This window comes from Marmota flaviventris, chromosome 18, assembly GCF_047511675.1.
Source record: "Marmota flaviventris isolate mMarFla1 chromosome 18, mMarFla1.hap1, whole genome shotgun sequence".
Classification (NCBI taxonomy): domain Eukaryota; kingdom Metazoa; phylum Chordata; class Mammalia; order Rodentia; family Sciuridae; genus Marmota; species Marmota flaviventris.
In genome coordinates, this window is record NC_092515.1 from 64696 (window position 1) to 91518 (window position 26823).

Genomic DNA, 26823 nt, shown 5'->3' on the forward strand with positions numbered 1-26823 from the left:
GGGGGGCGAGTGGCCAGGTGCTTCCATGTTTCTATGACAACAGCCGCTCGCCGGAAGTGAGAGGCGCGGGAGACTGTCCGCAGGCTTCTCTGCGTCATGCATCGTCGTCTGGGGGCGTCTGACCGCCATCTTGCGGGACTAGAGCCCACGTTTGTCGGAAGGAAGCCGGCATGGACCTCGGGCCTGGAGTCCGTGGGGAACTGGTGCGAAGGGTAGTTCTTGGACTTGCCAGAGGCGCTGGCAAGTCCCCGTCTTTCCGCGATGCGTCAAGGGGGGTGCGCAGACACCGGCATCCTCACCGCCGCACCTGCCTGCTGACCGCGAGTCCTGTGGCTCCCGCGTGCGGGACTGGCACCCAGCGGCTGTGCCAGGTGGCCGCCATTTTCCTCCCTCCTCTACATTTTGGACTCGGTGCCCTCCCTCCTTTTGGATTGGATGGTTACCTGCCCCATTCACCTGCTGCACCGCAGTCACGCCCGTGCATGGCCTTCCGCAACATTCGAGTTACTGCTTTCTGACTAGTAGTATTTTGACTTTTTGTGGGGTTTTGTTTGTTTTCATAACCTGGGGGGTGGGGTTGTTGGTTTTGTCTGTTTGGTACTAGGGTTTGAACCCACTGTGCTACATCCCCAGCCCCCTCCCCCCCCCCCTTTTTTTTTTTTTTTTTTTGAGACAGGGTTTAAGTTGCCTAGCTAAATTGCAGAGGCTGACCTTGAACTTTGTATCCTCCTGCCTCAGCCTCCCAAGTGGTTGGGATGTACCACCATGCCTGGCAACCAGTTGCATTTTGAAATGGAGTGGAAGACTCCTGGACTGCCAGAACACCAAAAAAACTTTCCTATTGTGTCCTCTCCTCTACCCCAAGCTAAGTTCGGGGTCCCTCCTAAAGGCCTATCATAGCCCTGGTCACACAGACTGTAACAACCTCTGAACTGGCAGCTCTGGAAACCTGTATATGACAAGTGCTCGTAATTTGTGCAGTCACCAGGGTCCTAAGAAAAGCTCTTTTCCTTCTTTGCCATCCCTCTTGCCAGAAGAGCAATTGGGATTCTTAATTGACCTTTCCCTCAGTAAGGCTGGGCACTCTTGTCCCTCCCTCGTCACCAGCCTTTGACTAGGCCCATCGCTGTGTGTTAGCTGGGACCCAAGTGGCAGGAATCCTTTCTCCCATCTTTATTTCTCCTCTCATATGACATAGACACATACACAAGCCTCTGTAGCTTATACACCTAAGCACAAAGACAACATCTTTCACTGAATATCTGGGTGGCCCATCTGGTATATCTGCAAAGTCAAGCAGACACCCCAAGGTGTCCATTGTTAGAGTACGGACAGAAAAAACTGTAATGAGGAGACATGAGACTGTCCAGGAATCCTGTCCCTCAGAGGTGGAGCTCTGAGTCCGGACCTTGGGAAGAAGCTGGGCTGCAGCCAATGCACTAGGGGCTGACCTTTGGCCACTAATTCTGAAGAAGTGGGTTAGGATGGAACTTCCCATGGAGTGCTAGACCCAGGAGACCATTCATCACAACACTCAGTAGCAAAGAGGGTGGAGGCCGTGACAGACATGTCACAGAAGGTGAGAAAACATCAAACCAAGAAAGTTGTTCCCTGTTATCAAAGGCACAATAAGGTGAAGACAAGGGTGGTGAACAAGTGCCCATAGGCTTGGACAGAGGGTGGGTAGCAAAGACCTCAGACAGGGCATGAAAGGCAGGATGGAAAGCGATCAGGGAGATGCTACATGCATGGAACCCTCATCTAAAGTCTTCTGTCAAGTGTCCCAACACAGGGAGTGAGAGATCAGGGTGGCACATGGAAGAGGCTGGTCTGGGCCCCTTCCCTTCCTCCTCATAAAAAGCCACCAAAAGAAAACTATTGTAACTTCAGGGTGTGTCTCTGTCACAAGTGGGCACTCCTGGGCCCTGCAGCCCGCCCACTTAAGGAGCATCATCTTTCTGTTCTCTGTGCCTGGTGTTACGTGTGAGTCATGCAGAAAGCTACAGGATGGAAGATCTGAGGACCATAGAGAAGAAGAGGCAGTATCTTCTCTCCAGAAACAAAACATCACCAGGCAGCGTTCTTTGAAGTCAAGCCCCAACTCAAAATCATGCAGAACAACTACAGAGGTCTGTCCTTCTGGGACACACCCTGAAGTTACAATAGTTTTCTTTTGGTGGCTTTTTATGAGGAGGAAGGGAAGGGGCCCAGACCAGCCTCTTCCATGCCGCAGTCCTGCTGGGCAAATAACCGGGAGGTGACAAGCAACTTGAAGGTTGAAGCGGGAACTGCTTTATTACGGAACAACAGTGGTATATATACCTAACTGATTACACACAGCTTGACTCAATTAGCAACATCCAGATACAGCAATCAGCCAATAAGGAATCCTCACCATCTTAATGGCTCGGTGGCGTTGCCTCACAAACCACTCCTCCTGGCAAACTGCCAGGTGCCATCTTGACTTGATTTGCGGTCCCCAACATCTCCCCCTTTTGTTTTATTGAACAACAAGTATGTGGTTTAGGGACCGTGCCTGTTTTAGGTTGTCCAATACTACATATGGTCCTTACCCGTCATTGGATGGTCTGACCTCAAATCATCAGCCTCCTGGCCTAGGTTGGTACCACTGTAATTGGATCTTACCCGTCTTTGACTACCGGCCCAACGTATTTAGCCATACTTGTGGAGAACGACCATAGTGGTTTTTACACAAACACCATAAACAACCTGCCACAAGCAGAAGGAGGAGGATACAAAATGTACGATACCAAGCCATTGACTGCTCCAAGTAAGAAGCCCTTAGAAAAATTGTACCACCGATGACACTGTCAGCAAAGATACCCTGGTACTATTACAATTATCAATAGATTAGTTCATAATGCATATAAGTGATACACAGTCGAGGTAAGTTCTGTAAGCAGCTTAAAGCAGAGAAATCCATTAATATGTCTATTCCTTCTTGAAGTATTGATGCAGCAGTTTGTACAGTTTATGTGTTAGCTATCGCAGAAGCTGTAGCGGCAGCAGCAGAAACAGCAACAGTTGTGATGATGGTAGCTGTAATTCCGAAGTCTCATTTGATTTTCAGTAATACTGGAAATTCTTCTATTTTTGTCTTCACTGGCAGTGAGATGAAGGTAGGAATTCTGGCAATGATGGCTAAAGAAAATTATGTAGTATTCCAGCAGACACTAAGAAAACAATTTTCTGAACAATTTAGTGCATTATCCTGAACAAAATTATTAGATATAATGAAAAGGAAAGGTGAAAGTAAACACACAGATCTGTTAACCTTCTTTTTTGTTCACATTTTTAAAAAATCCTTGTAAATTTCTGAATTTAGGTAGATTTTTTCATAGACATCAACATTACGAACACCTAGAAAAACTTGTAAGCTTAATTTTAAAGATATCTTTACTTTCATCTGTTTACCCAATTTAAATTAAACTGTTTAAATCATGTGAATAAAAGACATTTGGATCCATTTTTTAAATTTTCATGAGAGCTCCTCATAAATGATATAAGGACATACACACATACAGACATACAACACATAACACAAGTGTGCACACATAGCATACAACACATAACACAAGTGTACACACATAACACAATAGTAGAGGCCTTGTAGCTTTTCACAGGTGAAATCTACATTGCAATGTTTAAAAACTCCACAGTTGATCAAAAAATAAAACTGATCAGAAAAACATTAACCTAGGTCTGTATGAGCTCAAACAAAATAAAATAGAAAAAAGCATCCTGGCTACCACCTGGGTTTGACTCTTCTTTTGATATCCCATCCTTCTTCTTGTAACTTGCATATGGGTTTGAAGGTATTCCCACAAGTAAGCCTCAAGGTTTTTTACATTTGAAATAGACCTTAATGGTGCTCATTATTCATTAGCCTCCAGGTGTGGGAGAACCATTGTCACAGATGTAAGGATAGCTCAACTGGAGTTCTGGATATCAGCTGTTATGGATTTGAGCCAAATCATCTTCTTTTTGGTCTGTAGAAATCGCTTTAGTTAGTCTCTCTGGAATCCAAATTGGCTGCTGTTCTTCCTTGTGTGGAAACACACAAACAGACGCCCGACTCCAGACAATTGCTGGGTCAGGACCTTTAATGATAATAACTGTAAGCTGATGCAGCTGTGGTGAAAGCTGTACAATACCAAATCTGAAGGTAAGTGCTATCACCATGATTGAAAACTGGAGTTCGGGATATCAGCTGTTATGGATTTGAGATATTGCTAACCCTGCATTTCATTCTCTCTCCCTATCACCGTCCCCTGGCAACCTCAGACGGCCCTGGGGAGTGTCCCGGACTCAAACTGCCACCGGGCCACACAGGGAGCAAGAGCCTGCAAGACTGTGCCTCCAGGTCAGGAGGGCAGGTCCAGGCTCGGGCTCGCAGCCGCAGCATCCTGCTCCCCGGGCAGGGGGCGGGGAAGGGCCAGTGCCACCCCTGCTGCCGCCGCCGGCTGGAAAGTCCCTGCTGCTGCACTGCGATCGGCTCACGCACGCGGCGGCCACCGCACCGCCTCACGCACCCTCCAGTGACAAAAGTGGTTAATAACAGCCTTTTGTTGTAATTCCTTCCCTGATAGTCCTTTCTCTTCTGAACTTTCTTCCTCTTTCTGACTAGAGTTCCTGGGCTTTTATCAATGTATGCCCTAACTGTTCTTGGTTTTACTGGGGTGCCTCCTTCCTTTAGCAATTTACTTAACACCCTTTCAGTTTGATTTTTACTAACTTCTAATCTCATATTTCTATAGTAAAGATAACACAATACACTAAAATAACACAAAACAAAAACACACTGTATCAATTTTTCTTTTTTCTTGAAATGGCCATCCGTCCTCTCGCCATATCTGCTTCCTCAGGGGCGAGCAGCTTTCCTCCCCCCCTATATATTTCTAGGGACGGGCAGCTTTCCTCCCATCCTATCTATTTCTAGGGACGGGCAGCTTTCCTTGTCACTTACCCCCGAGCGTCCCGGAGTTCCCCTGTATGGGCCACCATTTGCCATGGTCCGGCTGGGCAAAATAACCGGGAGGTGACAAGCAACTTGAAGGTTGAAGCGGGAACTGCTTTATTACGGAACAACAGTGGTGTATATACCTAACTGATTACACACAGCTTGACTCAGTTAGCATCATCCAGATACAGCAATCAGCCAATAAGGAATCCTCACCATCTTAATGGCTCCGTGGTGTTGCCTCACAAACCACTCCTCCTGGCAAACTGCCAGGCGCTATCTTGACTTGATTTGTGGTCCCCAACACATCCATCTTCTGCAGGCCCCTGCTGTAGTGAGGATGGCCTTCCTTTGAATTCTTTTTTTTTAATATTTATTTATTTATTTTTAGTTATATGTGGACACAATATCTTTATTTTATTTTTATGTGGTGCTGAGGATTGAACCCAGGACCTCACGCATGGCAGGCAAGTGATTCTACCTCTGAGCCACAACACCAGCCCTTCCTTTGAATTCTTGCTGCCACGACCACAGGGCCTCCTGAGGATGCACCTTCTGAACCTGCCACCCCCTGTGTCAGTACAGCTGCTGGAGGCAGGCAAAAGCTCTGTGGACATCCCAAGACATGCAGACTGCACTCCCAAATGGGGTCATTCTCTATAAGGACCTGAAGGCCAGAAACAAGGTAGGACAGGGCCAGGGCCAGATGCTCATGGCTCAGCACTACCACACCAACTTCCTCAATCCCTGCACCTTCTGTGAGCTCTGTCTCTGGCCTTGTTAAAAATAGGCCTTTCCCCTCCTCCCAGAGCAGCCTAGAGCTGCTGGCATCCCCATCCTCTGAGTCCAGGGGGACCCTGCAGGATCTGGAGAGCTCTCCATGGGCCTGCAGAGGCAGGCGACATCTGCCTCAGCCACATCCCCAAGCACGACCACATGGCTGGTTAGCACTATAGTGCTATGGCAGAACCAGGGAACACTATCAGGCTCAGTGATACAATCCTCCAAGCCCTGTTCACAGTAATGGGTGCAGTTCTGCCCAGGCCTCAGCAGCATTGTGCACTGTGGTCTTGACAGTATAGCTGTGCCAAAACTCCTATGCAGAGAGTTGGTCCTCACCAGCTATTTCCTGGACTGGCTGGTTGAGCATGCAGTACAGGTAATAGGTCTTGAAGGCAGCAGTGATGCCCTCGTTCATGAGCTGGATAGGAATTGAGGTGTTCTTAGGTAGGAACTCAACATGCCTGAGGTGTCACCCAGGTGTACAGGGAGGGTGGCAAGTTACACCATCCAGGAGCAGTAGGGCATGGTAGCTTTCCATGGTGGGACAGAAGGGTCCAGTGAACCATTTCTGGAAGATGTTAGGAGTCAGCCAGTCATGGTGGTTGGAGTACCAGACCACAGGCAGGCTGGCCTTGCAGCAGCCCTTGAGGGAGTGCAGATTCTCCAAGGGGCTTTAGCTTGAAATCACCAGAAGCACTGCCACCCAGTAGCAGAGTTAGGTGATACTTAGAAGTCTTGGGCCCAGCCCAGACACCCTCTCAAGCAGCCACTTCCAGAACAGGCCTGTCTTATCCACATTGAAGGCCTGGGGTGGTAAGTAGCAGCCCTCCTTCAGGATGGTGTATAACTGGGTTATCAAGCAGCAGCCTGGGTGTCATCGTGGCATATCTTGAAATGGACAAACCAGCCATTGCTGGCCCCAAAGTTTTCAGTCTGAGCACTATTGCCCTGCTCTATTGAAGCCATGCAAGAAGCTGGTGTGTCTTGTCCTGGATAAGCAACATGCTGGCTCTCCATATGGCTCATCACCATACCCCAACAGCAGGTCAGCTGCATGGCACTGACTGGAGTGGCCACCTGAGAACTGGCCAAGATCCGACCTTTGTTGACACGGATGGAGGCAACAGTGCAGATGGTCAGCCCCACGGCCCAGGCAGTCTGTCAGTTTCTCACCCTCCTCAAACCTCTGCAGCACCTCCAATTTCATATGTATTGTGATAGACTTCTGATTCCTCTTGGCACTGTCTTTTCTGACACCTGTAGTTGGGGGCTGCCTTCATTTTGCCTCCTTGCTCCATACACTTCAACAAGCTTTCTTCTCCCTGCCTGGAGCTGCTGTTGTGCCCACAGTGGTAGTCTCTTGCCCTCTCTCGCCCTCTCTCGCCACCTCCTCTACCTGTAAGAAGGAAACACATGAACTGTTTTTAATATTTATTTTTTAGTTTTATATGGACACGATATTTTTATTTTATTTTTTATGTAGTGCTGAGAATCGAACCCAGTGCCTCACACATGCTAGGCGAGCGCACTACCATTTGTGCCACATCCTCAGCCCCAACACATGAACTTTAATGTGTGACACATACCTGCCCATCCCATGCTCTTCACAGACCACCCAGCCCTGCCAACCACTGCTCCAGCAGCACACCCAGCCTCTTCTCTCTCCTACTAGAAACACTACAAACTCACTTCTCAGCCTTCTTATGACACTAAAAGAGGTCTTCTGGGGGACTCTGCTTTCTTCTTACACTGATGTAGGGTGGTCTAGGAACCTCTTGCCACCCTAAGGGAAAGAGAATTGGGAGAGCTTGACCCACCTCCAAGACACAGGTGAGCCACCTGTCTCCACACTTCTCATGCAGAGACATCAAGTATCAGTGAAGGGCACCTAAGGATGTCCACACTCCTAATTCCAGAAGCCTATTAATTACCTTACATGGTAAAAGAAACTTTGTAAATTAGTAATCCCAAATTAAGTAGATTATCTTGGGTTATCCAGGTGGCCCCTAAATGTAATCACAGAAGTGCTAATAAGATACCCAGAAATATTTGACCAATGAAGCCTAGATCCTCAAGGAACTAGCCTTGCTGATAGCTTGATTTTGGTTTAGTGAAATCCATTTCAATATTCTGACTGCCAAGACACTAAGATGAGAAAGCTGTGTGGTTTTAAAATACTAAATTTATAGTAATTTGTTATAGCAATCATTAGAAATTTAACACAGAAGGTAACCTCCTGAAAAGCTTAGAGTATGTGGTGTGAGAGAAGAATGACAGTCCTCTACATGACAGAGTAATGAAGTAAGACTGAAGCCAGATCCTGTCCATCCTCTGGTAGGGTCCTCCCAGGCCTCCCAACTCTGGGGGTAAATGTCACAGTTTCACTGGGTTCCTTGTGGCATCAAAGCCTCCTTCTCTCTTTCACTCACTCTTGACCACATCTCTAGGCAGAGTTCTTCCCCGTTATCTACATAGCTTGTTCCCCCATCTTCTACAGGTGTCTGTTCAACTATGACTTATCAGAAAGGCCCTACCCCTTGTATTTAACTGAGCCCTCTGTTGTGTCTCCAGACCCTGAAGTACAGAGAGTGGTGGGAGGCCACTTCCCACACTGTTCCTTTTGCATTCTGAACAATGTGACCCTAGCAGCTGATCAAAACATTAGGTCCTCCCCTATCCCGTGTTACTGGTATAGAATCCAGCGGCAGTCTACTACAAAGCTACATACCTAGCCTTCTTTCTTATTTTATTTTGAGACAGGGTCTCACTGAGTTGCTAAAGCTAGCCTCAAACTTGTAATCCTCCTGCCTCAGTCTTCCAAGTGGCTGGGATTACAGGAATTTGCCACAATCACCATTACAAATTTAAAGGAGTGCTTGAATGGTCTGTTGGTGGACTGGCTAGGGCGCCAAGGACAAATCCCCAGGGTCAGGAGCCTGGGAAGGCAGGGAAAGGCTCCTGCCTGTGTAACAGGGGTCCGTTTCATGCTTAGGATATGACCCTTGCTGCTTCTGTCTCTGTGGCTTACTTTTAAACTGATATGTTTTTGTTTTGTTTTGTTTTCTCCCTCTCCCTCTCCCTAAACTTCTTCCCATACTAGGCCACATTATCTGTCCTTGAGCAAACCTGTACCACAGGAATGGAGTGATTCAGACTTCAGGGATGGCACAATAAGATCTAAAAAATTACTGTCTCCTTCAGCAACAGTGAGGCATTAAGAAACTCAGTGAGACCTGTCTCTAAATAAAATACAAAATAGGGCTGGGGATGTGGCTCAGCAGTTGAATGCTCCTGAGTTCAATCCCCAGTACAAAAAAAAAAGTCTCCCAAGTCTACAAGTGAATTACAACCCCTAACAGGGCACACCTAGAATGTAGCCTTTGAATCATCTCTTTAAAAATCCCTCTGTTGCAGTACTTGGTGGTGCATGTCTGCAATCCAGCAATTTTGAAGGCTAGGGCAGAAAGATCATTAAAGCCAGTCTCAGCAATTTAGCAAGGCCCTAAGCAACTTAATGAGATCCTGTCTCAAAATAAAATTAATACATTTTTTTAAAGGGTTAGGATGTGGCTCAGTGATTAAGTGACCCTACATTCAATACCTGATATATATATATGCCATCTCTTTCCCAAGAGGCAGAATCAAGCATCTGGAACAGGAGTTCCTGTGTTTTGCCTTTGCTAGAAAATCAATAAAACTTATTTTTCCTTTGTTCTCAAAACCGTGTCCTCATTATTGGATTGGTTTTAGGGACTAGGATAGAGTTTTCAGTAACACCTGAAAGGGGCCCCAGTCCTTCTGTCTCCTGTATCCATGCCTTGACCTGCTCACCCACAATTTTAATTTTGCTCATTTCCCCTCTCCCTCTCCGGAGTGGCTTCCCAAGCCCTCTTGACATACACGATATGAGTGGAAATGGCATCTCCCAGGACCCAGGAGCCAGGAGCCCACAGCCGCCAGGAAGATACCTGCATTGGTGGCTGAGCAGGTGAGCCATCAGCCCAGGAGGATTGGGTGGTGCAGCCAGCCACTCTGGCCTTCCTGCCTCCTTCCCCTCTGGCTTTTGCCTGTTTTTCCTCTCTGGCTGTCCTTCCAGAATGGGCTCCCTTCAGAATGTCAATGTGTGTATATACTCTGGGAGAAGGGGCTTTTTTTGTTTCTAGAGGGAAGGAGGCAAGACAGCCAAAAGGCAAGGTCTCAACACCCCTGCCCCACCCCTACTCCCCCATTATAATTTTTTTAAATTACAAACAACTCTCAGGAAGCATGTGTCAGAAACTCATGTACCTCACAGAGGAACCAGGGGTCCCAATACTGACATAAAAGCCCAAAGTCAGATGCAAAACTTCTTAGTGACCTAGCCAGCAATACACTGGACAGAAAGCATCAGCAGTCTTTCAGCCTTTTACAAGTAAGTCTCTAATAAACCACCCCTGGACCTTGACCAAAAGTAGTTAAGTGAAGGGTTGCTGTGTTTAGGGAGTCTAAAAATGGGCTAAGTAGACAATGCTAGGGAATTTACGACTTCCAGTCAACTTTTTGCCTTATTATCAAGTTTTAGATAAATTTTCCTAAAAACCAACTCTCCCTTTTTTTTTGTTTTGTTTTGTTTTTCTGTTTGTTTTGTACTGGGGATTGAACCCAGAGGCGCTTTACCACTGAGGTATATCCACAGCCCTTTTTATTTTGTTTTTTGATACAGGGTCTCCTTAAACTGCTTAGGGCCTCACTAAATTGCTGAGGCTGGCCTCAAACTTGTGATCCTCCTGCCTCAGCTTCCTGCAGTACCTGATTTCTCCATCTCTTCTTGCTATCATCTTTTTCCCAGTCTTTGAAAACTGTCAATCCATCTTACTGTATCTCTAATTTCTTCCCATGTCTTCTGTCTTACCTCTGTACTCCTGTACATCTCTGCACTTTTTTTTTAGAGCATTATATCTATACATGGTAGTTGAGTTCATTTAGACAAAAACCATACATGCAATGAATTTGATTTCAATCACTGTTTCTCCCCACCCCGTTCCCCAGGATGTAAAAGAGGAAGTCCAGTGGTCCATTTTCAGAATATAGTATTTAGCGTTAAATATAAAATTGGGATGTAAGGCAGTTGAAGGGGGTAGTAGAAAGTTACAAGCAGGCAACACCAGAATGAAAAATTCACAGCCCCTTGACAAACAGGAGGTGTGAAGTAAGGGGCCTTCCTGGCCAACAAAAATAAACTTCATAGGTGCCAAAATGCACCCAATCCCAGAAAGGCTTTCGGCCCACTAAAAACAAAGGAAGGTGGGAAGAACGACTAAAGGTATTTTTATTTAAATAATCCAATAGACGACAGTAAAACCTAAGCAAAGTTCTGGAAGATTGTGTACCCCATAGTATTCAGCCACTGAGGAAGTGGGAGAAAGAACTTTGAGCTCTACAGGATAAAATGCCAATTGTAATGGCTCTGGGGTGTGCCTGCTCCCACAGATTCCCGACCTTGCAGAATTGTCGCTTTTTGCTATATCTTGTGTCTCTTAGTCCTTTCTTTGGGCTTGAACAGGTGAGCGAGCGTGTTTCTTACAGTCCGTTATTCTTGTCTCTCCTCTCTCCTCTCTCTCTCCTCTCTCTCTCTCTCTCTCTCTCTCTCTCTCTCTCTCTCTCGTCCATCCGTTTCTGATCTTTCTACCTGTAGGCAACAGTTCTGACTCTCTGACCCTCTCTAATTAGGTGAAATCCCTCTTTTAATCACATGGATTTTGCTGTTCACTTACTTTCACTGTCTCTGCTCAAGTCAAGAATCTGTCCGCACAGTCTCTGGGTCTCGCTTCCCTGTCCCTGCATCTGTGTGTCTGTCTCTCCTCTCTCACCCTCGACATCTCCCGGCCCCAGTCGGCTCCTAAATTCTCATCCCACCAGCCTCAAGTCCTTTCAAAAGCCTGCTGCTCGGGCTGTTGCCCTGGAGACGGCCAGGTGGATCCCTGGTTACTATGGAGACGCTCGGGCCCACCCACCACCCAAGAGTACCAAGGAGCCTCCCGACGCTGCGCACGCGCACACGGGGCCCTGCCAACTACATCTCCCAGAAAACACCGCACTGAGCCTCTCTCCATTCAGAGGTCCGGGGTGGGGGGGCGGCGGGAAGGCCCTCCCGGCAGGGGGTTGCCTTGGAAACGGAGAGGCTGACGGCGTCCTAGTGAGGCCGTGATTGGTGCAGAACCCTGCAAATCCAGGGAGCCCATAGAGAATTGACGAAAATGTGGTAGGGGGCATGCGCGATCTGGAAGGCGGTACTGCCGTCCGTTGCCCCCAGAGAAGCTTACGCACGTCAGCGGAGGCCGGACGCCTGGATTCGAGGCGGAGAGTGTGGGAAGAGACGGCCAGGAGTGCGACTTCATTATTGCGGCCACCACTATCCCCAGGGGACGGGAAGAGGGAGTAGAAACGGAGGCGAGGGTGGAGGAAGGGCAAGGAAGGCTCGAGCTGTGCGCGGAGCATTCTGGGAGACGTAGTCTCGCCGGGGACGGGGTGGACGGCAAGTGCGCATGCTCGGGAACGCGGGAGCGGCCCGCTGAGCGCTGAGGTGAGGGGGGGTGGGGTCTCTCAACCTGGAAGGCTCGGGAGGAGACCGGGGCGGTGGCCTGGACTCGGGGGTCCTAGACGTCGACCGAGACCGGGAGAGCGGGGCAGACGTCCGAGCCCTCCCTCGGACGGCCCCTGCGCGGAGGCCTGTCAATCACCGTTCTTTGCGACAGGCTCTGGGAGCCTCGCTCCCGGTTGCCATGGCGGCGCCAGGACCTGCCTGGGCATCCCAGAGAGGATGTTGCCCGCCTCGACTGCTGGGAAATGTATTTCCGGAGCCTCCCCAGGGACTTACCGGCTCCCAGAAGACCCAAGTTTCTGTAAGGGTCTCAGGTTTACTTGGAACTCTTAAGAAGCAGAGATTTGGCCCACGGGATCAGGCGATCCTCGAAATCTATGCCACCCACAGGGCATGGCTGGGACAACAACCCATTAATAAACTCAGATTTTCACAGAACCCCAGCTGCAAAAGGAGCATCTCCGGCGGGGAGGCCAGCCCCATTTGCAGATGGGGAAACTGCGGTTCTGAGAGGCACAGGGACCTGAAATGAGCGAAATCAGAATCTTGGTCCATCCTTTCATTCTCCTGGTCCGTGGCCTGGGGGCTTTTGCGGGCCTTCCTAAATTCCCCCTTCACCTCCAACCCCACTTAAGTCAGGGTGCTGAGAATGGAGTATTGTGTTGAGTTGGGCTCTGATGATAGGGCTGAATAGGAGAGGGTGCTGCCTGGGAGCTGTGACACACAAAAGTGACGGAATAGATTGAGATAGGGGACCAGGTGGAGCAAGGCTGCCGCCTGGGACCAAACAAAAGAGGAATGATGTTGGGGCCCTAGTAAAGGGCCAAATCTGAGAGAGACTGAGTGGGAGAGTAGACAGTAGTGAGGGGCTGGCTTTGGGTCAAGTGGAGTAGGAAGTAGTGGTGTTGATGCCTAGGTGGCAAGTGGCATAGAGGCCATCCACCACGTAGAGGGAGAACTGCAGGCAGGAAAGGGTTGATTGTGTAGAAGGAGGGCAGGGTTATTTGGCACAGTGGTGTATACCTGAAATCCCAGTGACTCCTGAAGCTGAGAGACTGCAAGTGCAAAGACAGTCTTAGCAACTTAGCAAGATCCTTTCTCAAGAAAATTTTAAAAAGGACTTGGGAGGTAGCTCAGTGAGCAATCCTGGGTTCAATTCCCAGTACCAACAACTAAAATAAAATGAAGAAGAAAGGCACGATTTGGGTAGAGAGGAGGTGTTTTCTAGGCTTAAGAAGCAGGCTGTTTTGGGAGGGGGGCTACCAGAGGTTCTGCACAGGCCCAGCAAGAGAGAGGGCCTGGGAAACAAGTGGCTCACCAGGGCTTCCAGCCCTACGGGTCCCTGGAGAGTGATCTGCCTATTGTGCCTCAGTTTCCTCATCTGCCTTCCAGGTGGAGCAGGTCTGAGGATCAAACAACACAGCATACAGTAGGTACTCAATAAGTGTCCACTGCCACTGTCTGTTATTGCACCAGGCTCATCCTGTTACTTCCCTAGGGACAGATACTGGCCTGGGAGACGTGACCTGGTACTCCTGATGAGACCCACTGTGCTGGGCTCCCCAGGACACACCCCCCGAGAAGACGAGGAGCCTGTCATGGTGAAGCTAGAGGACTCTGAGGAGGAGGGGGAAGCTACCTTGTGGGATCCAGGCCCTGAGGCTGCACACCTACGCTTCCGGTGCTTCCGCTATGAGGAGGCAATGGGTCCACGAGAAGCCCTGGCCCAGCTCCGCGAGCTGTGTCGCCAGTGGTTACAGCCAGAAGTGCACTCTAAGGAGCAGATGCTGGAGCTCTTGGTGCTGGAACAGTTCCTGGGTGCACTGCCCCCTGAGATCCAGGCCCATGTACAGGAACAGCGGCCAGGTAACCCTGAAGAGGCTGCCACCTTGGTCGACAGGCTTCGCTGGGAACTGGGCGGGCCTCGGAGATGGGTGAGTCAGTGACCTTGAATGGAGGGTCAGGGTGGAAGCACTGTCCAGCTCTGCCTCATCTTAGGGTGCTATGCTTGTCCAGACACACCCCGCCCCTCATGGTCAGGAAGTGGCCACCTGGGGGAGGCTGCTCAGGACAGGGTGTATTCTCACCAGGTCATTCCTGCATCACCTGGAGTCACATGGCTACATGGGCTGCAGGGTAAAGGAAAAGAGAGAGGGTACCAGGCAGCCCTGAGTGTAATAAGAGAGCATCTGTGCATTGTGCTTTTCCTCCCTGCTCAGGTCCTAGGGGAGGTAGACCCTTGGAGCATCTAGTCAGTAGATATAGACTAGACAGACCTCTGGGGTCCTGTAATGGAATGGGTGCCCATGAACCCCAGGTTGTGCCCAATCCCACTCTACTTAATAGGGGCATCTCCCCAGGTCACAGTCCAGGTGCAGGGCCAGGAGGTCCTATCAGAGAAGATGGAGGCCCCCAGTTTCCAGCCTCTACCTCAAACCAGGCCTCAACCTCCAGAACCGGGGCCTGAGATGCCCCCTGGAACAGTGCAGGGATCGCCACTGCGCCTTCAAGTGAAAGAGGAGCCAGAGGCTACCCAGCATCCAGGTGAGGCCAGGCAGGGTGGACAGATGGGGTGGGGGGTTGTTCCTGGCCTGAGAAGTCTGAAGTCTACTTGGCCAGGTCTCTACTAGATGGAGTGGTTCCCATATGCCACTGGCCCCCACCTCCCACCAAATCAAGTTCCCCCCCAGCATAGCCAGCACTGTGACTATCTAACAAGCCAAGCCTGACTGCCATAGCTCACTTCCACAACTGTCCCCCAGCATGGAGCAGACTTTTGGGGTTTCCCTGTGAGAGAAAATGTGGATTCACTCCCCAGTGAGGTCCACTGAGAGTGGCTGGGGATCAGGCTGATATATAGGTGAGTGTGCTGATATATAATGATGTGCCTCCCCATTCACCTCCCAGGGAGAGTACCTGAGCCAGCCACCTACACTCCACCATTCCTATGTGGACCTTGTACAGCACCCCCTCACACACACACAGATGACCGTCCTACCCCTGGCTCACACAGGGGTACAAAGTCACAGACCTGAGCCCACCTTATCCCACTGCAGCTCCACCACTGACTTTCTAGGGTGCCCTGTTCACCCTACTCCCAAGCAGGCCCTCAGCTGCCCTGCCCTCCCCCACCCAAGCCTATGTCTAGGCCCTCCTCTGCCTAGATCCTGGAACCTGTCATACCGTCAAGAAGGGCAGCAGGGTGGGAAATCCCTTAGGCTACCTCACCCCACTCTTTCTCCCTAGAGTACCTGGAGTCTGGGCCTCTACCTGCTGCCCAAAAGGCTGTACCCGCCCTCTTACCTAAGGAGGCTCAGGTGAGCCCTGCACAGGACATGACCCATTCTCTGCCCTAGAAGCCTCAGTGGGTGGGTGTCAGGTCCCTCCCCAAGCCCAGTGGGCACAGATGAACAGTGAACACTGTGGTTTCAGGCCTATGGGACAGCGCTGGACCATGCCTATCCTCAGAGTGAGACTGGGCCTGAAGGGCCCTCATGGAGGGAGCACCCTGGGGCTCTGTGGCATGATGAAACTGGGGGCATCTTCTCCCCAGGTAAGTGAGACAAGACATGGTGGGGCTGGGTCCTCCTCATGGTCCACTATATCCATCAGCCCCACTCCTGGCTGTACTCAGGCAGCCCTCTCCAATGTCTCCCTTCCCCATTCTCTAGACTGTCCTCTCCAGTGTTCAACCTCCTATAGCATCTTCTGCCCTCACCAACCCCACAGTTCCTCTAACTTCTGCTCCTTAACACCATGAAACCTGCTGAGAGTGGAGTCTGTGTTCCCACACCCACATCCCCTTCCAGTCCTGGAATCCTAGGTGAGTTGCAGACTCAAAGCTTGCCTCCTGCTGTCCTAGCATCAGGGCGAATAGCAGGTTACAGACAGGGCAGGAGAGACCTTCACACAGTACAGGGATCCAGCAAGGACAGACCAGGAGCCTTCCCAGTCACCCCAAGTCCCCCTCTTCCTTGGTTTGCTTCCTTGTGTGATATTCTTATCTCTTCACTCCAGTCTTCTTCCATCCTTGTGCATTTCCACTCTACTTGTGAAATTTTCTTACTTATATCTTCTATATATTCTGTTACATTTTCATTTCTGTTAGAAAACTTTTAATCTCTAAAAGTGTTTTCATTCTCTGAATTGTTCATTTTTATAGTTGCTTCCTATTGTTCCATCAGTTGTAACATCTTCCTTTATTTCTGTGAGGACAGCAATAACTTCTTTTTTAAAGCTTTCTTTTCTCAATATAGTCTCTTTCCCTTCCAAATTGTTTGTTTACATGTAAGATAGGGAGGACACAGATTTAGCCAGGAGCTCTGAGCAAGAGGGTGAGGGGCTTATGGGTTGTAGGGAACAGGGCTGAGAGGAACATGGGGACTTACTCCATCAAGAAGATCCACCTTTTGGGGGTATGATTAAGTGACTGGAGTATGAGTAGATGCATTGAGAAATCCACAGGACAGTCTGGTTGGGCTACTCCCTGCTATGAGCATCCTTAGTTTCTTCCCGAGTCCCCATTCAGCCTCCTGCCTACATGCTTGTGGAGAAGATGATGTCCTAGCACTTAATCCTTCTGCCTTTCTCAGTGTGGTCCTCCCACTTTCCAGTAAACAGTCACAGCAGTGCATACTGTTGGCCAGAATCTGTGCAGACAGTCCATAGCAGCAACATGATTGCCCCACTCATTCACCTATAGCCATAAGTACCTGGTATCTCCAACTCCAGAGCTTTTAGAAGCTACTTTGGAGTAAACCAGTGTGGTTTTTTCCAACATCTCATCTTTCTCACTGCTAGTTTAGTGTTTACCTTTTCCAGTCTGCAGCAGTTACCATTTTCCCATTTTTCCAGAGCAGAAAATGTCAAATGTTTGTTTACTTCTCTCTTGTCTTTAAAAAAAATAAGGTTGGGGTTGTGGCTCAGTGGTAGAGCACTCGCCTCGCATGTGTGAGACCTGGGTTCAATCCTCAGCACCACATAAAAGTAAATCAGTGAAATAAAGGTATTGTGTCCAACTACAACTCAAAAATAAGCATTTTTTTAAAAAAAATAAATTAAATAAAATAAAGCTAAAATAGGCAGGCACAGTGGTGGCATGTGCTTGTAATCCTAGCAACTCGGAAGCTAAGACAGGAGGACTACAACTTTGAGGACAGCCTTGGCAACTTAAAATTGCCTTCTCAAAATTTTTTTTAAAAGCTCAAAGGCTGAGGCAGGAGGATCACAAGTTCAAAGCCAGCCTCAGCAATTTAGCGAAGCACTTAACAACTTAGAGAGACCCTGTCTCTAAATAAAATATTTAAAAAAAGGGCTGGGGAATGTGGCTTAGGGGTTAAGTGCCCTGGGTTCAATCCCCAGTACCAAATTGGGATAAATAAAGCTAAAACAAAAAGAACTTAAGTTGCCAAGACTTGTGATCTTCCTGCCTCAGCCTCCCTAGTGTCTGGAATTAGAGGCACGTACCACTGAGCCCAGCTTCTGCTGTTATTTATTTTTTTTTTTTTTATCAGCTAGCATTCTAGCTGGGCATGGTGGTGCATGCCTATCATCCCAATGATTACAGGCAGGAGGATCAAAATTTCAAGGCCATCCTCAGCAACTTGGCAAGGCCCTTAGCAATTTAGTGGGACCCTGTGTCAAAATTTTAAAAAATTTAAAAGTCTAGGGATGTGGCTCAGAGATTAAGCACCCCTGGGTTCAATCCCCAGAATCAGAAAATGAATCAATAAATAAGGATTCTAACTCACTCTTTATTTATAATGTCCTTGTGTCGTGGATGCTGATCCCTCCTTTTGAGGATTTGGAAATACTCATAGTATCCTTTGCAGGCAGGCCAGTTAGCTATATCTTCAGGTGTGAAGTCTCCCACTGGCTGGGTTATTGACAGCCTGCCCTCTGAAGTTCTGGGAGCTTCTTGTTTCCCCTACTGTAAGCCTCATCGTAGGTGTGGGGCTGCTAAAGGGCCCATCATAACCTTGAAGTAGAAGGATCATCTGGGACCTGGACCATTCAGTACAGACACCTCTGCCTGCAACCCAGCCAGAAGCAAGCAGCTCATTCTTGGCCAGGTTGGTGAGTAGACAACTAATCCAACCCATTTCCACAACCCCAGCTGCCTGAGGAAGCCTGGCTTCAGTCCAAAGGTCTCCACAGCCTAAGGGCTGCTTTAGAATTAACTGCTCTAGGCTGGGTTTTTTTGTTTTTGTTTTTTTGTTGTCCTTGTTGTTTAAGTCACACTGTATTGCCCAGCTGACCTCAAACTCTGGGCTCAGGCAATCTTCCTGCCTCAGCCTCCTAAGTAGTTGGGACCACAGGGATGCACCACTGTGCCCAACTGAACCAGGCTCTTGATTCCTGAATCTTACCAACTGCCCTTTCTTACTTCAGAGCTGCCCAAGATATTTTTTTTCCATGCCAGAAGGGAAATATGCCAACATCATAAATAGGTTTGAGGGAGCCTATTTCATGTAATGGCATGGAAACCCCATCAACAAATTTATAAACTACAGAAAGCTCTTCCCCAAATAGTTTTAAAGCCCTTCTTTCATTTTGTCTGCATTTTTGCACATTGGAGAAGACAGTAGCGTCCAGCACATGCCACTTCTGCTACTCCAGCCTTTAGCTGCCTACCTAGGGCTGGCCTGTGCTGCATGGCTGACCACTTCCTCTAGCTTGAACCTGTTTCTCTTAATTCACAACCCCACAGTCTCTCTCGTCTCAGACTCTGTCTCAGCACTGCCTCGGACTCCTTGGCTAGTTCCTTCTCTGTAGCCCATTCTCCTCAGGCTGCATGCAGACAACCGGCTCTTAGCAGCACTCACTGATTGTTCAGTGAGTGCCTCTTTGGTACTCCTCTCGGACCTCTCAGCTGCTTCTCTTGTCCCCCAATTATGCCTCTTCTGGCAGCCAGAGTTCTTTTTCTTTTTTTCTTCTTTTTCCTTTGATGGTGAAGATTAAACCCTGGTTCTTGCCCATGCTAAGCATGAACTCTACCACTGATTTATCTCCTTAGCCAGTCTTCTTTTTAATGTTATCGTCATGAGAATACTTTGAATAGATAATGCAGTCACGTATTAGAAAATTCAAAAGGTCCAAAAGAACATTCAGAAGACTGCTTCCCAACAGCCAACATTACCAGTTTCTTCCAGAAAGTTTCTGTATGTGTAGGATACATATATAGTCATATGCCACATAGTGATCTTGGGCAACCTGGTCCACAAATCCAGTGGTGGTCTTATAAGGCTATATTGCTTACTGGAGTTAGGGAAGTAGCTCAGTGGTAGAGCATGTGCTTAGCATGCATGATGCCCTCAATTCAACCCCCAAAATGCAAGCACACACACACAGAAAAAAATATATATTATATTCCTACTGACATCATAGCCATCACTCTGATATTTACACAACAAAACCACGCAATACTTCTCAGAACCATTCTGAGAAACATAGTTAAGCAACACATGACTATACAGACATATGTTCATTTTCCTTCTTTAAAACACATGTGGGAAAAAGAAAAAAATTTAAAAACATATGGCCAGTTGTGGTGGAACACACCTATAATCTCACTGACTTGGGAGACGAGAGGATTGCAAGTTCAAGAACAACCTGGGCAATTTAGTGAAACCCTGTCTCGAAAAGGTCTGGGGATGGCCAAGCACAGTGTCACATGTCTGTAATCCCAGCAGCTCGAGAGGCTGAGGCAGGAGGATCACAAGTTCAAAGTCAGCCTCTGCAAAAGTGAGGCACTAAGCAACTCAGTGAGACCTTGTCTCTAAATAAAATATAAAATAAGGCTCGGGGGATGTGGCTCAATGGTCAAATGCCCCTGAGTTCAATCCCTGGTACCAAAAAAAAAGGGGGGGGGGGGGCTGGGGATGTAGCTCAGTGTTAAAGTGTCCCAGGATTCAATCCATAGTACAAAAGAAAAAAGAAAGGGAAAGGGAAGAGAGAAAAGAAAAAACTCACATATGGCTTATTTCCACCTGTTCCACACCTGGCATTGCCCACTTCAACAAACAGCAGGGGGCACCCTAGGACTTTGAATGCACATAGAAGTATGCGCTATGGCTTACTGTGGACACACCATCCAGGTTCTTACTGGCATTCCTTTGGGCTGCTTTTCATTAACTCTGAAAAACCTTAGGCTGGAGAGACTAGCCACTTTTAACACAGGTAGGAATGCAACTGTTGGAGAAATGTCTGAAAATAGAATTACCAGGGCAAAAGGTGGTACATTTACTGTTTTGATGCCGTTTTTTAGTGGCTTCCCGTTTATGCTCACCAGTCATGCATGTGAACACTTGAGCCCCTGCATTGAGAATGTGGGAATGGTGAATGAGTTCAGCCCTACTGTGCATTTTTCTTAGAGGATACAACTTGTTTTATGGGGTTTCTTCACATCCTTTGACCATGTGTCAAGTCATTAGTCTTTTTTGTTGATTTATTGAAGCTCTTTACCGAAGAAATTAATCAGCCCTGCCTCTGGAGAGTTTTTCAGTTTCCCATTATTTTGACTCCGTATTGTTTTTTGTTAATTTCCTTTGATACATTCTAATACAACTGATGCTTATTTGAGGGCTTATTGATTTTCCATCACACACTATAATGCTCACCACTCTCAGTCTTCTTTATTTAACCTCCAGGATTCCCTTCTTTCCAGCTCATGCTTCTCAGTTGCCTTTGCTGACATCTCCTTCCCCATTCAGTGTCTTATCTCTGGATTGTTCACAGCCTGGCTGGGGTCTACTTCTCTCCTCCACAAGACAGGCCTCTGTTAATCAAATGCAGGCACAGGGCTCTGTATGACCTGTGTATACACCAGGCTCATGTTTCACCAAAGCCTGCATGAAGTCTATTCCTCCTGTGTGCCACAGGCAGCTCAAGTCAGACACATCCAATTCCAGGACCAAAGTCTAGGAGCTTGTCTTCCTGCACCCCCCCCCCCATCCTTTCCTATGGGCGCTGCCTCCAGCCTTCCTCAGACCCACCCAATCTCTGCATGGCAGAGCCCATTACTGTCTACCCAGACAGTGCAAAGGCTGCCTGCCCCACTGTTGCCCTAGAGCCTTTCCAGAACCAGGCTGTTTTTTTCCTGCTTAAGTCAAGCCACGAAAGCCTTTTCACATAGCCCAGTCTCTTCTCATTCTGGGCTCTGTCCCATTGTCACCTAGGGGAAACCTACACGGATAGAATCCCTGCTCCCGCCTTGCCACCTATCTGCTCCTTTGGTCTGTTTCAAGCCTCTTCTAATTCATACTGTATACCCAGGGCTGAAGTGGGTCTGGGCACAGAGGGCACTCTCATGAATGAGTGGGTCCCTCTTGTGCAGGGTTTGCGCTCCAGATGGACAGCGTCTCCACAGAGCCAGGTACTGTGAGCAGCCCCCTCCGTGTCCCCTGGGATATGGGCGTGGCCAGTCTCTCCAGCCGAATAGACTCTCCCTCCCACGAAGGTGGCTTTGTGCATGCAGTTGTGCTCCCCAGTGACCCAGGAAGTGAGCTGGACCCCACTATAGAGGCTGTCCGGCCCGGCATGGGACCTGCACTAGTTGCTGCCCGCTGGCGCACCCCAAGGGGCCGCAGCCGGGGCCGAGGCCGCCCCAGCACTGGGGCTGGGGCAGCGCGGGGCGGCCGTTGCGACGTGTGCGGCAAGGTATTCAGCCAGCGCAGCAACCTACTGAGGCACCAGAAGATCCACACGGGCGAGCGACCGTTTGTGTGTGGCGAGTGTGGCAGAAGCTTCAGTCGCAGTTCGCACCTGCTCCGCCACCAACTCACGCACACCGAGGAGCGGCCATTCGTGTGCTGCGACTGTGGCCAGGGCTTCGTGCGCAGCGCGCGGCTGGAGGAGCACCGGCGAGTGCACACTGGGGAGCAGCCCTTTCGCTGTGCCGAGTGCGGCCAGAGCTTCCGGCAGCGCTCCAACCTGCTGCAGCACCAGCGCATCCATGGCGACCCCCCAGGCCCAGGCTCTGCACCCCCCGCCCCTCCCGGCGCACCAGAGCCACCGGGTCCTTTTCCGTGCAGTGAATGTCGCGAGAGTTTCACGCGGCGCGCGGTGCTGCTAGAGCACCAGGCAGTGCACACAGGCGATAAGTCCTTCGGCTGCGTGGAGTGCGGCGAGCGCTTTGGCCGCCGCTCGGTGCTGCTGCAGCACCGGCGCGTGCACAGCGGAGAGCGACCCTTTGCCTGCACCGAGTGTGGCCAGAGCTTCCGGCAGCGCTCCAACCTCACGCAGCATCGGCGCATCCACACGGGAGAGCGGCCCTTCGCCTGCGCGGAGTGCGGCAAGACTTTCCGCCAGAGGCCCACGCTCACACAGCACTTGCGCGTGCACACAGGTGAGAAGCCCTTTGGCTGTCCGGAGTGTGGCCAGCGCTTCAGCCAGCGTCTAAAGCTCACACGCCACCAGAGGACACACACTGGCGAGAAACCCTACCACTGCGGCGAGTGCGGCCTGGGTTTCACGCAAGTCTCACGGCTCACTGAGCACCAGCGCATCCACACGGGCGAGCGGCCCTTCGCCTGCCCCGAGTGTGGCCAGAGCTTCCGGCAGCACGCCAACCTCACCCAGCACCGGCGCATCCACACCGGGGAGCGACCCTATGCGTGCCCCGAGTGTGGCAAGGCCTTCCGCCAGCGGCCCACACTCACACAGCACCTTCGCACCCACCGGCGAGAGAAGCCCTTTGCTTGCCAGGACTGCGGCCGTCGCTTCCACCAAAGCACCAAGCTCATCCAGCACCAGCGTGTCCACAGCGCTGAGTAGCTCCAGCCATGCACTCACTGCTTAGTAAAACACCTACCTCACAGTGTTGTTGAGGCTGGCGGTGGCATAGGAGCAAGAAGGCCCCACCAGGGCCTGGCCCCCAGTAGGTGCTTAAGAAAAAGTGGACTGCCAAGCATGATGGTGCACACCTAGAATCTAGCTACTTGGGAGACGGAGGCATTAGGATCAAGTTCAAGGCTTGCCTGGGCAGGACCCTGTCTCAAAAAGGGCTATGATGTAGTTCAATAGTAAAGAGCCCCTGAGTTTAATCCCCAGTACCAAATAAGTAAATAATAAACAGTAGACAGCCATTGGGTCTGCCCACTCAGTGCCTCTGCGCCTGCTCATTCTCCTCTGCCCACCTCCACTCCTACACTGGTACACTCCCTGTGCCTCTGCATGCCCCTGTGAAGGCCCTGCCACCCCTAGCCCTGAGGTGGCTGCGAACACACCCATCCCCTCTGTGGGACAGCCCTTTTATATGCCTCTGGCTACACAGAAGAAACACCCAGCAGGTCCGGCAGAGTGGTCACGGGCAGAAGTTCTTAGTCTTCCAGACCCACAGAGGAGAAAATGTTCTCTGTATCTGCCACACAGTGCCTGACCATCAATCAGGGTCTAGTCCAGAAAGAGTCCCAGCAGATATTTTAACAGAGCTGCTAATTGGTATGAAGTGATTAGTGATTATTGCAAAAGCTAGTCAAGCTCAAGGAGAGACCGTCCTTGTGGGGCTTCTCAGACTCCCTTAGTAGAGTCCCAGCACTTCTGACAGCTATAAGCCCAAGATTCATCCCACTTGAGCCCACCAGGATCCCTCCCGTGTTGGTGGGTGGTACTGAGCCTGGATTGTGATGCCTGATACCTGTACACCCAAGATCATCAGATGCGGCAAAACTGGCCACTGGCAGGCCACATACTGCCTGAAGACACATTTGTGAGACTCCTTTATACTTGGGAAGCCCTTTCCTAAGTTTGAAAGCTGGAAAGTTTTACCCTGAAATTCACATATTTCAAGACTTCCCTATTCCCATGTGTTTACAACCATAGTACTTAGTGGAGGATTCTATAGAAGGGACTCCAACTAGTTTGGAAAGCACAGACTACAGGCCCAGGTCCAGTTCCTCCATCCTCTGGTCATAATGTTCCCATCATTCCAGCCACAGGAGTAGTTCCTCCCACTCTGGCCCTGTGCACAGCCTGACAAGACTCCCCAACACTGAGAAGCCCCCATCAGGAATGCACTCAGTGGGGATTGGGGATGTAGCCCAGTGGTAGACCACTTACTAGCATGCACAAAGCCTTGGATTCAACCCAAAGAAAGAAAAGGAGGGAGGGGAAGAAAAATAAAACAATGCATTCAGTGACAAGTCACAGAAAATGTAGCTGACAGCAGCTTGCATGTGCAGGTGCACATTCAGAACCCTGCAGACTTCAGGCCTGATGTTTCCAGGACACTGTGCCATTGGCTCTGTTAACCTAGCCATCTTCCGCTTCCACATATTGACCAAGCCCTTGACAGAGCCCCTCCTCCCTAACCCCACTGGTGGGTGCCTTGGGTTCAGGTAACACGGATTAAAGGATTCAGGTGCAGGGGGTGGGGTTGTGGCTCAGGAAGAGTGCTTGCCTAGCATGCGTGAGGCACTGAGTTCAATCCTCAGCATCACATAATAAAATAAAGGTATTGGATCCACCTACAATTAACAAATAAATGTTTTTTAAAAAAAGGGTTCTTGGGCTGGGGATGTGGCTCGCCTGACATGCACTGGACGCTGGGTTCGATCCTCAGCACCACATAAAAATAAAGATGTTATGTCCACCAAGAACTGAAAAATGAATATTGAAAAATTCTCTCTAAAAAAAAAAAAAGGGTTCTGGTGCAACATGATCCAGTTTGAGCCCTAAGTCCCAGTCAGGGCATGAGTCAGCCTGGCCTTTACCTAGCATTTCCAGGAACAGCAACTTGGGCCTGTGTGTCCAAGCTTTTACAGGGGCATAGCTGTACCTTTCCCTTCCACTTGAAGTCATTTCAACCTTCAAAACTGGGGCCCTGGCCTATAAGCATATAAGGCAACCTGAGCCAGAGGTCACTCCTGTGACACAAGAGGGGTCATCCATCCCTATGATGACATTCACTATCCCCTCTGACCCCCAGACACTGGGCAGAATCCAAATCAGAAGAGTGGTCACTGGACCCTCAGCAGGCAAGTGTTACCATACTGTCAGCAGGGACAAGGGCCTGAACAGAACAGCTCAGCCCCACACAGTCATAGCCATAAAAGAAATCTGGCAAAGAAGTCCAGAAAGCCCTAGCAAGCAGGAACAGCGATAAAATGCCTGGCCTGCCTGTCCCTGAGCCAGTGGCTGGCCATACTGTTCACTCCCAAGCCCAGCACTCTCCTCTCAATGCTGATTCATGCAGTTATTCTCACCCCAGCTCTTCTATACACCTCCTTCTACACTTCTCAGCATTGCTGATTATAGCTTCATCTCTGACCTAGCAACCTACAGCCTCCCTTCCCTGCCTACTCCTGCCCCTTCTTCTCCAAAACAAACCTGTCTTCCAACCTCCCAGAAGCTACAGTAAACACCCACAGTTGCACACACAGCCCAGCTCCTGACTTCAGTTCAACCATCCCCTTCTCCCTAGTCTGCACTCCAGGACCCAATTCTTCCCATGTTGTTGCAGGACTGATGGTCCTTCACTGGATGGTGACATGTGAGGTCACAGACCATACAAGTCCAGCTTTGGCTAATTCAGCATCAACTCTCTGGGGGACCAATACCCCATTCCTAGGTGGATCATCAGTAGATGGGCTTCAGCAACTAACTGGAGGATGGACACATGAACCAGGCTGGCCAGTAAGAACCACCCAGAGACTGTACTTAAACAGTCATCAACTCTCTTGAGGAAATGATCTCTATGAAAACAATCAGCCACAGAGCGGTGTGGCTAAGAATGGTGAGTATGAAAGAAGAGCAGGAGAGAGAGGGGGGGGGTGGGGGGGGTGGGGGAAGGATAGGGGAGGAAGAGGGGAGGCGTGGGAAAAGGATAGGGAGAGTCTGGAGGGGCCTTGTGAGTCCCAGAACTAGCCACGAGAAGCCTGAGGAAACTGAGATGGACAATGGAAGTCCTGCTGGCACCACACCCAAGCTGTCTGAGAGTCCATCCTTGCCCCCCCAATCCTTTCCAAGACTCAGCTCTCAAGGGAAAGGCAAAAGAGGATGCCGGGGTTTAATGACCGGGTCAACTAGTAGGCTGGAGGAGCGAATCCGCCGAGGTGAGGGCTGCGGGCCAGTCTGGCAGGCTAGTGCTGCTGCCCTTTGGCAGACGGTCAAGCAGTACACTAGCCTGACATCCCCCACGCGGCGCCGCCCCCGGTTTCCTTGGTGACGGCCGGAAGTCCCTGACTGGGCGCACCGTTTCCTCCCGCCCTCCTGGCGGGCTGAGCTGTGATTGGGTCAGAGATAACCACGCCTGCGGAACCCCGAAAGCGGTGGGGAGGTACCAAGGAGGCGGTGCCCTTTGGCGGGTCCCGGCGAGCGAAGAGTGCCCCATCCCCCAAGGGCCACTCTGGCCTGTAAACCTACACAGTAACCACCACTTTGTGGCACAATGTTTGTCTTTAAGAGACAGGGTGTTGCTTTGTCGCCCGTAACTCCTGGGCTCAAGAGATCCTCCTGCTTCAGCCTCCGAACAATACGAATT

At 49.8% G+C, this 26823-nt stretch overlaps 1 protein-coding gene, 1 long non-coding RNA gene and 1 other non-coding gene across 3 annotated transcripts; 1 reads left to right on the forward strand and 2 right to left on the reverse strand.

The window, feature by feature from the left end:
• Positions 1–5071: 5071 nt before the first annotated feature.
• LOC139702748 (uncharacterized) lies at positions 5072–12158 on the reverse strand. The gene is made up of 2 exons (XR_011705358.1): positions 12071–12158; positions 5072–7160 (listed from the first exon to the last, which is right to left on the reverse strand). It is a non-coding gene; the product is annotated as an uncharacterized lncRNA (long non-coding RNA).
• Positions 12159–12197: 39 nt separating this feature from the next.
• Positions 12198–24901, forward strand: Mzf1 (myeloid zinc finger 1). The gene is made up of 6 exons (XM_027921106.2): positions 12198–12326; positions 13843–14278; positions 14705–14888; positions 15591–15661; positions 15777–15897; positions 21679–24901. The coding sequence occupies exons 2-6, from the start codon at positions 13883–13885 to the stop codon at positions 23115–23117; spliced, it is 2211 nt and encodes a 736-aa protein (XP_027776907.1). The 5' UTR covers positions 12198–12326; positions 13843–13882; the 3' UTR covers positions 23118–24901.
• On the reverse strand, positions 18760–18862 carry LOC114079849 (small nucleolar RNA U13). Its single transcript, XR_003580539.1, has one exon. It is a non-coding gene; the product is annotated as a small nucleolar RNA U13 (small nucleolar RNA).
• Positions 24902–26823: the final 1922 nt, after the last annotated feature.

Excerpts from the sequence above, each read along its gene's own strand:
- Mzf1 (XM_027921106.2), top strand. The coding sequence starts at position 13,883 with ATGAGACCCACTGTGCTGGGCTCCCCAGGACACACCCCCCGAGAAGAC. Across the intron at positions 14,279-14,704 it reads TGGGCGGGCCTCGGAGATGG|GTCACAGTCCAGGTGCAGGG; the intron begins GTGAGTCAGTGA and ends GCATCTCCCCAG. Across the intron at positions 15,662-15,776 it reads TCTTACCTAAGGAGGCTCAG|GCCTATGGGACAGCGCTGGA; the intron begins GTGAGCCCTGCA and ends CTGTGGTTTCAG.